This window comes from Neovison vison, chromosome 6 (assembly GCF_020171115.1).
Source record: "Neovison vison isolate M4711 chromosome 6, ASM_NN_V1, whole genome shotgun sequence".
NCBI lineage: Eukaryota > Metazoa > Chordata > Mammalia > Carnivora > Mustelidae > Neogale > Neogale vison.
Window position 1 is genome coordinate 209,286,017 of NC_058096.1, and position 10,331 is coordinate 209,296,347.

Here is a 10,331-nt window from a genome sequence, read left to right on the forward strand (position 1 = left end):
GCCAGCCAGCCAAACTCTGCTCCTATTAAACTGTTCATCTCAGGGGCGCCTGGGTGGCTCAGTGGGTTAAGCCGCTGCCTTCAGCTCAGGTCATGATCTTAGGGTCCTGGGATCGAGCCCTGCATTGGGCTCTCTGCTCAGCAGGGAGCCTGCTTCCTCCTCTCTCTCTGCCTGCCTCTCTGTCTACTTGTGATCTCTGTCTGTCAAATAAATAAATAAATAAATAATCTTAAAAAAAAAAATGTTCATCTCAGCCAATCTGATGGATGGGGGGGCTCTCTCGTTACTGTTTTGATGTTATTTCATGACAACCCCTATTACAAGTAAGACTGAGTATCTTACTGACCACTCTCGGCTACAGAATACTGTCCACTCAGCGTCTGGGATGTGGGTCATTTTCTTTGGACCCACAGGAGCGCCTTTTTTTTTTTTTTTTTTTAATTTCTTTGATAGACAGTGAGGGAGAGCATGAGAGGGGACAAGGCTGGAGGGAGAAGCAGACTCCCCGTGGAGCTGGGAGCCGGATGCGGGACTCCATCTCAGGACTCCAGAATCGTGACCTGAGCCAAAGGCTATGGCTTAACCAATTGAGCCACCCAGGCGCCCCACAGGAGTTCTTTTAGGCTTCAGAGTAGCTTCTATTTATTCATTACCTTCCCCCTCCGAGTTCTGCTACACATTTTTTTTAACTTTTATGTAGTCGGTTTCTCTATCTTCCCCTTTGTTTCTAGGTTTCCAGTTTCCTGGGAAACATCTTCCCTCCAAGATGGTTCTTCACGCTGCCTTCGTTTTCTTCTCTGCTTTACAGTTTCATCTTTGGCCTTCCTGGAATTTATCATGGACAGCGGCATGAGGTAGCGAACCAGGCTCACTTCTCTCTAAAAGCCAACAGGTTGTCTCAGCGTGGCGAATGGCACCATCTCCCTTTTATGAACCTTTAACCACACCTCCCACGATTGCCTGGGTCCCTGAAATGTCCTGATGTCCTGGAGGCGTTTCGAAAATAAATGCAGGGCGGCTCATAGGACCACAGTGTAGGCAGCGTGACACACGGAGCCACCGGAAGGCGGGTGGTGATGTTACCAGGGTGAGCCCAGCAGCACCAACCCGCTCCCACCAGCACCTCAGCACTGGTGGGACATCTGCTGGAGACAAGTGTTTTGTTTTGTTTTGTTTTGTTTTAAAGATCTTATTTTATTTTTATTTTTTTTTTAATTTTTTAAGATCTTATTTATTTATTTGACAGAGAGAGAGATCACAAGTAGGCAGAGACAGGCAGAGAGAGAGGAGGAAGCAGGCTCCCCGGTGAGCAGAAAGCCCCACCCGGGTCTCAATCCCAGGACCCCGAGATTATGACCTGGGCCAAAGGCAGAGGCTTACTTAACCCACTGAGCCTCCCAGGCACCCTGGAAACAAGTTCATTATCCAAGAGATGTTTGCAAGGATTTTCAGCCTCAGTAAGGCCTGTCTGTGTCTTCTCTCCACGCTGTGGTCTTAATTTGCATTTCCCCATCTCTAGTGAGATTGAAGCTTTTCAAATGTTTATTACCTGTTCTCGGTTTTCCCAGAAGCATGGGTGGCCCAGGCAGTTAAGTACCCGATTGCCCGTTTTCACTCAGGTCCTGATCTCAGGAAGGAGAGGTCAAGCCCCGCATCCGGCTCCAGACCCAACGCAGAGGCTGCTTAAGACTCCCTCTGTCCCTCCCCTCTCTGCATGCTGTCTCTCTCTAAAAATAAATCTTTTTTTTTTTTTTTTTAATGTTCAGCTGTTCAAGCTTCCTCTTCTGTGAATGATCAACTTTGCCCAGTTTTCTTTTGAGGTGTATTGTCTTTTCTTCATGATTTGAAATTTAAGGAACTTTGAGAAAAGAACTTCTACGGGCCCCTCCGACCGCATCCAGCCACCTTACCTGGCGCTCTGCCCACGGACGTAAGTCCTGACCTCTGCGAGACGAGAGTGAGATGTCGGCACGCCTCGCTCAAGTGAGACGTTGAGTGTGCACCAGACCCCAGCTCAGGGCTTCCTTTTTCCTTCAGTCTCCCCACTGATAGTTCACTGCCCCTCTTGTCCCCATCTTCTCTGCCACCTACTGCCCCTTCGTAGGAAATCTCGTTGAAAGGGACTTCACCGCTGGCTGTCTCCAATCCCTCTTCCTACTGCTGGACTGGCAGAAAGAAAGGGCTACTTAAGATGGCCAAAGTCCCCGCCACAAAACCTGAGCCCAAACAGGAGAACAAAGACCCAAGCAGGAATCTGAAAACCCTTCCGCCCCGGACTCCCGTGGACCAATGGGACCCTGACAAGCAGGAATCTGAGACCCCCACCCCAGGCTCCAGTGGACCAATGGGACCCAGATGAGCAGGCGAAATATCCAAATAAGGGAAACTTGCCAAAAGACCCCTGAACTCCCCTCGAGGCCCCTTAAAAGCCCCCTTCTCCCTGCCTTGGGCGCAACTTCCGCCACTCTGCTTTACAGAGTCGCGGAACCTCGCCCGAGGGTGCCCACCTCCTCCCGGCGCAACTTTCCTGGCTCCCCTTCTCCTGAGCCCCGAAACTTCGCCGGAGAGTGTTTTTAATAAATCTTGCCTTGCACCCACTTTGCCTGGTGTTGTGTTTCATCTCGCCGGAAAAACTTTACACCTGCCATTCCTTCTTTTCTCAGTTTGGTTTGGTTTTCAATTGAAATTGAATTCAATTTCAACTTCAATTCAAATACAATTAAGACATAAAATTTAGGGGCCCCTGGGTGGCTCAGTGGGTTAAAGCCTCTGCCTTCAGCTCAGGTCATGATCCCAGGGTCTTGGGATCGAGCCCCGCATCGGGCTCTCTGCTCAAGCAGGGATCCTGCTTCCCCCTCTCTCTGCCTGCCTCTCTGCCTACGTGTGATCTCTGTCTGTCAAATAAATAAATAAAATCTTTTTTTAAAAAAAGTAAGTGACCATTCAGTGGTGTTAAAAACTCTATGTCGTGCAACAGTTACTACTTATCTATCTCCAGAATGTTGTTGCCCCAGACTGGAACTCTGTCTCCCTTGAACACGAACTCCCCATTCCTCTCCTCTCTGTCCCAGAGCAACCCCCTTCCTACTTTCTGTCTCTGTGAATTCGCCTCTCCTTGGCCTCTCATGTAAGTGGGATCAGACAATATTTGTCACTTGGTGTCTGGCTTATTTAACTTAGCAAACTTTACAAGGTTCATCTCTGCAGCCCGTGTGTTAGACCTTCATTCCTTTTTATAGCTGAACAGCCTATTGTATGTATATTACCACATTGTTTATCCAGAATGTTTCCACCTTCTGGCCATTGTAATTAACATATTATGAACACAAGTATCTGTGTGAGTCTCTGCTTTCAATTCTTTTTGTGCATCTGCCAAACTATCCCCCACCATGGTACCGTTTTACAATCCCACCAGCAATGCACAAGGGCTCCACATTCTCCACTCTCACCAAGACTTGTCACCTTTTGTGGTTTGTTTTGTTCTGATGGTAGCCTTCCTAATCGGCATGAGACGCTCTCTCATTGTGGTTTAGATTGGCATTTTCATGGTGACTAGTGACTTGGTCATACGCAGATGGCCAAGAAGCCCCTTCCGTGGGCTTCTTGGCTATCTATGTATCTTCTTTGGAGAAATGTGTGTTCATGTCCTTTGCCTGCTTTGAAGTTGAATATTTTTGTTGTTGTTAACGAATTGTAAAAGTTCTTTATATATTCTGGATATTAATCCCTTTTCAGATCTATAATTTGCAAAATATCTCCCATTCTGTAGGTTATGTGTTCACTCTTCTTTTTTTTTTTTTTCAAGAGTGGATTTTATTATTTTTTTTTCAAAGGTTTTATTTATTTGACAGAGAGATCACAAGTAGGCAGAAAGGCAGGCAGAGAGAGAAGGGGAAACAGGTTCCATGCTGAGCAGAGAGCCCGATGCGGGGCTCGATCCCAGGACCCTGAGATCATGACCTGAGCTGAAGACCGATGCTTAACCCACTGAGCCACCCAGGCGCCCCTGTATTCACTCTCTTGATGGTGTCCTGTGATGTACAAAAATTCTCAATTTTGACGAGGCCTAATTTATTTCTCTTTTGTGCTGCCTGTGCCTTAGGTGTCAAAAAATCATTGCCGGGTGCCTGGGTGGCTCAGTGGATTAAGCCGCTGCCTTCGGCTCAGGTCATGATCTCAGGGTCCTGGGATCGAGTCCCGCATCGGGCTCTCTGCTCAGCAGGGAGCCTGCTTCCTCCTCTCTCTCTCTCTCTCTGCCTGCCTCTCTGCCTACTTGTGATCTCTGTCAAATAAATAAATAAAATCTTAAAAAAAAAAAAAATCATTGCCAAACCCAATGTCATGAAGCTTTTCCTTGGTTTTCTTCTAAGAGCTCGTAGTTTTAGTTCTTATAATTTTAGGTCTTCAAGGGATGCCTGGGTGGCTCAGTCAGTGAAGCCACTGCCTTTGGCTCAGGTCATGATCCCAGGGTCCTGGGATCAAGTCCTGAATTGGGCTCCCTGCTCAGTGCGGAGCCTGCTTCTCCCTCTGCCTCTGCCTGCCACTCTGCCGGCTTGCCTTCTCTCTCTCTTTCTCTCTCTGACAAATAAATAAATAAATAAATCTTAATTTTAGGTCTTCCATTCATTTCGAGTTCCATTTTCTCTACGATGAAAGGGTCCAACTTCATTCTTTTGCATACAGATATCCAGTTTCTCCAGTACCAGCTGCTAAAAGACTGCCCTTTCCCACTGAATGGTCTCGATGCCCTTCTCAACGGGCTTGGGTTCTCGACTCCGTACCACTGGTTCATGTCTAGATGTTGGTACTATACCGTTTTCATTATGTAGCTTTGCAGTAAGGTTTGGAATCAGGGTGGGTAAGTCCTCAGACACTGTTTTTCTTTCTCAAGATTGTTTTGGCTATTCAGGGGCCCCTTAAGGACGCCTCTGACTCTTAGGATGGGCTTTCTTATTCCTGCAAAAAAAAAAAAACAAACAAACACCAAGCACGGAGGCGGGACTGGACATGCTAGACTCAAGAACTGTTGAGATGCAAGTGTGGGGGTAACTCAAGCGTGGTGAGCGGGCGTGTGAAGGCTGGAGAGGTGCACTAAGGCCAGATCCCACTCACTAGGAGCCACAGGATGGTTTTTGGAAGCTCATCTGTCAGCTGTCCGGTGAGTCCTAGAGGGCCAAGGAGGACCAAGGAGGGCCTACAGGGCCTCCCCTTGGTGGGGGAGGAGGGGCAGCCTGGACATGTCCCTTGTCCCTCCCCCTCCCCCAACTGCCTCTTGGCCACCAAGTCCCTCCCTCCTGCAGGGAGTGTCTGAAACAGACATGGAGGCAGGCAGCCTTGGAGAGAGCTGCGAGGGCACTGGGACATCCCGGGGAAGCCTCCCCACCCCACACAAAGAACTTGGAGCTCCACACGAGGGAACAAGCAGCGTACAGACCATTTGGGACTAGGAATTACACTCACACTGCGTCACATACGATAAAGTCACAGGGATCCAAGAAAAACAATCAAAGGGCAGAGAGGGCTACAGGGAGAACGAGGAGGCGAGAGCAGCCTCTGAGCCGGCTTCCTTTCCCACCAAGTAAAACAAAACTAGGTCCCCAAAGTGAGGGCAGGCCTTCCTCTTGGCGCACCAAGAAAACCGGCAGATGCTGCTGAAACTGAAGAGCGCTATCCAGCCTGGGTGGCATCAGGAAGGGACCATGTGCTCGAGCTTGAGCTGGGCGGGCAGCTGAGCCCCAGGCCTCAGGGGACGAGGGCAGCTCCCAACTCCAAGGGCTGAGGCTCACCCAGGCTGCTTCCTCTTATTCCAAAGTATCAGGAAAAGAAAGAAAAGGGGAGGGCGCATAGGAAAGCATTAAGATTCCACACTGGCTACTTTTCACTTACAAACCAAAAGATTTATTAATCCAGCTTCCCCTTCGCTGAACTGCAGAAGCATGACGCAGGTACCCCGGTCCAGCCGCGTGGAGGTGTCGGAAAGCTCCCCCGGAACGCACCCCAGTGTCACCTGCCGGCCCTCCGTCCGGCCACAGGATTGCAATTACAGCGCGGTCTCGAGGCCCGACACCCCGCAGACCGACCCCGGGGTCTCCAGTGTCTGCCACAGGGCGCTGGGGTGGGGGTCAGGGTTGTGAGCATTGAAAGCACCATCCATGTGTATCGAGAAGGCTTCAGGCCGAATACGCGTGTGCCTGTCCTTCCCCTTCCAGAAGCTGCGGCTGGCCACCCTCGAGCCTGCTGGGTCAGGGGCCTATTTCCCTCAGGAACATCTCCACATGGCCGATGGTCAGAAGGCCCGGGAGGTGGTCCCCACAGGCCATCCCGCACCTGGGCCGCTGTGCTGTCTCTCCGGCGGGTCCCCCTGGCACCTGCTGCTACTGCTGCTTGCGTTCGGTGGTCTTTCCGCTGGGGGGCAGCTTCCTGTGGATCAGGCTGAGTCCACAGAGGATGAGGAACACGCCTCCCCACCACAAGACCTCCTGGCACTCTCCATACAACACAAAGCCCAGGAAGGCCTGTGAGACAGAGACCGTGGTGAGGTCACGGCCACATGTGTCCACAGGACTTGACCGTGGTGAGTAGGCACCGCCTCACTCCCCCTGGGGCCGAATGCCCTCCTGGGGCAGGAAGAAAGGTCTGGAGCTGGAAGTCGGGGGCTTGAAGCCCAGCTGTCACCTTTCACAAGTCACTATTCATGGTTGGCTCACCTGCGGGGGCGGGGGAGGGTGCCCTCCTCCCAGCCCCGGCCCCCGAGCCAAGTGCACAAGAAAGACCAGCAAGAGGCCAGCCGCTAAGGCCCAGCACACAGCTGGTGCCGGGTGTTTGCTGATCTAAACCGGCAGGCCAAGTCCTCCCTCCTTCAACTGCAGGACCGACGGGGCTCAGACCCACCTGGCTGACATCAGGCTATCATAGGAAAGAGCGTCCGCCCTCCCCATCTCATGCTCAAGTTCACAGAGCCCTAGGCATCCGTTTGCCCAGAGGCGGCCAAGACTTGAGAATGAGGGCTGCAGCCTGGAAGGGCAGTGCGCAGGGAGGCCTTTTTAAAAGTTGGACTTCGTACCCAGCTAGCTTGAGAATTCGGCCAGGGTTTGAGATGAGAGGAGCAGCCATCAGGGGTCAAGCCGCAGTCCAAACTCAAGTTGGCTCCTGTCTAGGAGGGCGGGAGTTCCCCCAACTTCCCCGGAACCCAGCTTTGGGACAGGGGGACTGCACCCCCAGGGCTACTCACCGAGCTGAGGATGTTTGAAAATGTCACCGTGACGGATGCAATGGCCGAAGACATGGAGAAACTGAGGCCCCGGCTAAAGAACGTCCACATCAGAGAATTGGTGGTCGCCATCATGATGACGCCTAAGATGCAGAAGGCCATGTTCACCTGCGGGACAAAGTGTCACTGCGGCCACGCCCAGCCACAGCGGACCTGCGGCCCCCCTCACAGCACTCCCAGGGGCCTGATTACGCGCAGCTGGGCCCTGCTGAGATCCTGCCACGGCCAGGGTAGGCGGTCCTCAGAGCTTTCCTGCACAGCACTCCACCTAACACTGGGCTCAGCGCACCCATTTTATAGCTGAAATAAACTGAGACTTACCTGGCCGTCTTGCCAGCCAGGTGCCCTGGGGCAGAGCAAAAAGCTAATCAGTAACCAGTACTTCGTTTTGAACACAAGTCCCTTGCTGGTGTTGGGGACTGGAGCAGAGGGCAAGCAGTTATTAGTCCGTATACAGTGAGAGCAAATCAGGGGGCAGAGTCCTCACTTCCCGGCATCAGATAAAGCATGAATTCAACATGCCCCCTACCCCCACCCCGTGCAGGCTACCGGACACTCAGGCCAGTCCTTCTGGGCATTTAGGAGCTTTCATTCTGGGCCAGGCCCTGTGGCCAGTATCTTAAGTGCATTCTCATTTATTCCTTAACTTCGCTTTACAGATAAGGAACCTAAGGCATTAGTAACTTGCCTCAAGTGCCTCTAGCCCGTGGAAGCTCCAGGATTGAAAAGCAGGCAGTGGCTCCATGCTCTTAACCAGGACAAGCCCTGCTCAGGGAAAACCCCCGCTACTCAACTAGCGATTCCAGACATCACTTCGAGTCCTTGCAGCCTTTTTCTTTTTTAAAGGTGAGAGCCTGGAAAGGAAAGGATCTTAAGCCTCCTGCACAAAGAACATGCAGACCCCTTGCTTGGTTTTCGATTAGAAACCTCTTGCACGGGCGCCTGCGTGGCTCAGTGGGTTAAGCCTCTGCCTTCGGCTTGGGTTGTACTCTCGGGGTCCTGGAATTGAGCCCCACATCGGGCTCGCTGCTCAGCGGGAAGCCTGCTTCTCCCTTTCCCTTTGCCTGCCTCTCTATTTGTGATCTCGGTCTGACAAATGAATGGATAAAAAAAAAAAAGAAGAAAAGAAACCTGCTTGCAGACAGAGCTGCCTCCTCTGGGGTGCTCATCTAAATATCACACTATTGTTTCTTTCTTTTTAAAAAGGATTTTATTTTTGAGTAATCTCTACACCTAATGTGGGACTTGAACTCACAACCCCAAGACCAAGCAGTGCATGCTCTACTGACTGAGCCACCCAGTTGACCCTCATACTCTTATTTCTTGTAACAGTTTTCTAGCTGTTGACTATATTAGTGTCTTAAGGAAAGGATGTCTTGGGGTGCCTGAGTGGCTCAGTCCGTTCAGTGTCTGCCTTCAGCTCTGGTAGTGATCCCAGCGTCCTGGGATCAGGCCCTGCAAGGCATCAGGCTTTCTGCTCAGCAGGGAGCCTGCTTCCCCCTCTCCCTCTGTCTGCTGCTCTGCCTACTTGTGATCTCTCTCTTGTTTGTCAAGTAAATAAAATCTTTTAAAAAAAAAAAAGGAAAGCGTGTGTCTGCAGAATTTTCACAAAAGCCTTGTATGCACCAGGGCAACCTGCTGAGGTAGTTATTGAGACCTGGAGCACAACTAAACAGACTAGGAAACCTCATCCTAGTTCAGGTACTCATCCCCTTTGGGCTTCCGGAATTATACCCAACAGGACACTAACCTCAAGCATGGTGGTTCTGCCCTAAACAGGCTGACTGGCAGGGGCCAGTCTGTCCACTGTCCAGGTCAGGACCTAACCGTGGGGCGCTGGGGCAGAGAAACCCCTCCAGCAGCAGACACTGGCCTACCACTCAGGATGGGAGGGGCAGAGGTCCACTACCGCAGACGTGGGGAGGCAGTTTAGGGGTTCTCGGGAAGGCGGTAGGTTGAGGGAGGTGGTGTCCAGAATGCTCCTCTGTCCTCTCTTATGCCTACGTATCCCAAACTCCCAGTTTTCCGGGCAGCGGGGTATACCGGTCAAAACACTTGTTAATAACGGAGCAAAGAGATGGGCAACGGGCTTCTCACCTAAGAGTCACGTGGAGAGAAACGTTCAGGCACAAGGGGCTTAAAATGAGAGGCAGAGAGTGGATGTAGGAACGCGAACTAGTCCGGTCGGAGGACAGACTGCAGGTCCCTGGTAGGGAAGAGGCTCAGGTCTCTTACCGCCTACACTGGACGAGGATTTGACGGGTTTGGAAGGCAGGGATGCTCTCCTGCCCCCCAGCTGACTGCAGCGCCCGGCTGCGGACCGGGCGAACAGACCTGCGGGCGTCAGGCTTCGCCCTGCGCCCCCAACCCCAATCCAACCCCCTCCCCGGAGCCTCGCAGGCCCTGCAGCGCCCCTCCTCCGCCCGCGCCCACCCGCCCGCCGGCCGCAGAGGCGCCCCGGGCTCGACCTCGCTGCCGAAGGCCAGCTTGGCGGAGGCGGCGGCCAGGGCCCCGAACGCGCCGGCGCACAGGCAGTTGAACACTCCCCAGAAGCGGCGCCGCATCGCGCCGGCCTGGAGGTGAGGGGGGAATTCCGCGGGGGCGTCGGGGTAGGCGGTCGGGCACACGGTGCCGCCGGGGGACTGCGGCCCCTCGGCCATGGTGCCCGCCGCCACCTCTCCCCGCACCCGCCACCAGAGAGGCCGAGCGCGCGCCGCGATTGGCCGGCGGCCTCACGTGACGCGGCGCCCACGTGAGCAGGGAGGCAAATTTGGGCGCGGCGAGGGCCTCGGAGGGGCGGGGCCGAGCCCCGGGGGCCTCCGTGCGCCGGCCGTTGGCCTCAGTAGGTTGACCCGGGAGCTGTCCGTGGCTGCGGTCGGAAGCCGCTGTGGTTGCTGCTGTAGAACAACACTCCGGGCCCCGGCAGTTTCAGTTTTTGCCACTGGGTGTGGGCCAGCATCCGCTTTCCCCAGGAATTGGTTAAAAATGCGGAGTCCCGGGCCCGCCCAAGACCCGTTGATCAGAATGCGCATTTCAACAAGAGCCCCAGGGGATTCACCGG

General features: G+C 53.1%; 1 protein-coding gene across 4 annotated transcripts; it reads right to left on the reverse strand.

Moving 5' to 3' along the window:
* Nucleotides 1-5,875: 5,875 nt before the first annotated feature.
* TMEM42 (transmembrane protein 42) lies at nt 5,876-9,947 on the reverse strand. Of its 4 annotated transcripts, XM_044253758.1 has the most exons (5): nt 9,739-9,806; nt 9,368-9,476; nt 7,959-8,124; nt 7,232-7,378; nt 5,876-6,432 (listed from the first exon to the last, which is right to left on the reverse strand). In XM_044253758.1, exons 3-5 carry the CDS (start codon nt 8,013-8,015, stop codon nt 6,004-6,006), a joined length of 633 nt encoding a protein of 210 aa, XP_044109693.1. In that variant the 5' UTR covers nt 8,016-8,124; nt 9,368-9,476; nt 9,739-9,806; the 3' UTR covers nt 5,876-6,003. The 4 variants fall into 4 exon arrangements, with proteins under 4 accessions (XP_044109693.1, XP_044109694.1, XP_044109692.1 ...); XM_044253759.1 differs by lacking the exon at nt 9,368-9,476 and having other exon boundaries at nt 9,739-9,795; XM_044253757.1 differs by lacking the exons at nt 7,959-8,124; nt 9,368-9,476 and having other exon boundaries at nt 9,739-9,947.
* Nucleotides 9,948-10,331: the final 384 nt, after the last annotated feature.

Bases quoted from the DNA above. Each gene is read 5' to 3' on its own strand.
- TMEM42 (XM_044253757.1), bottom strand. From the start codon at position 9,930: ATGGCCGAGGGGCCGCAGTCCCCCGGCGGCACCGTGTGCCCGACCGCC. The intron at 7,379-9,738 runs GTCGAGCCCGGG...TTTGTCCCGCAG, and splicing joins AGCTGGCCTTCGGCAGCGAG to GTGAACATGGCCTTCTGCAT. The intron at 6,433-7,231 runs GTGAGTAGCCCT...CTGTGGACTCAG, and splicing joins TTTCAAACATCCTCAGCTCG to CCTGATCCACAGGAAGCTGC.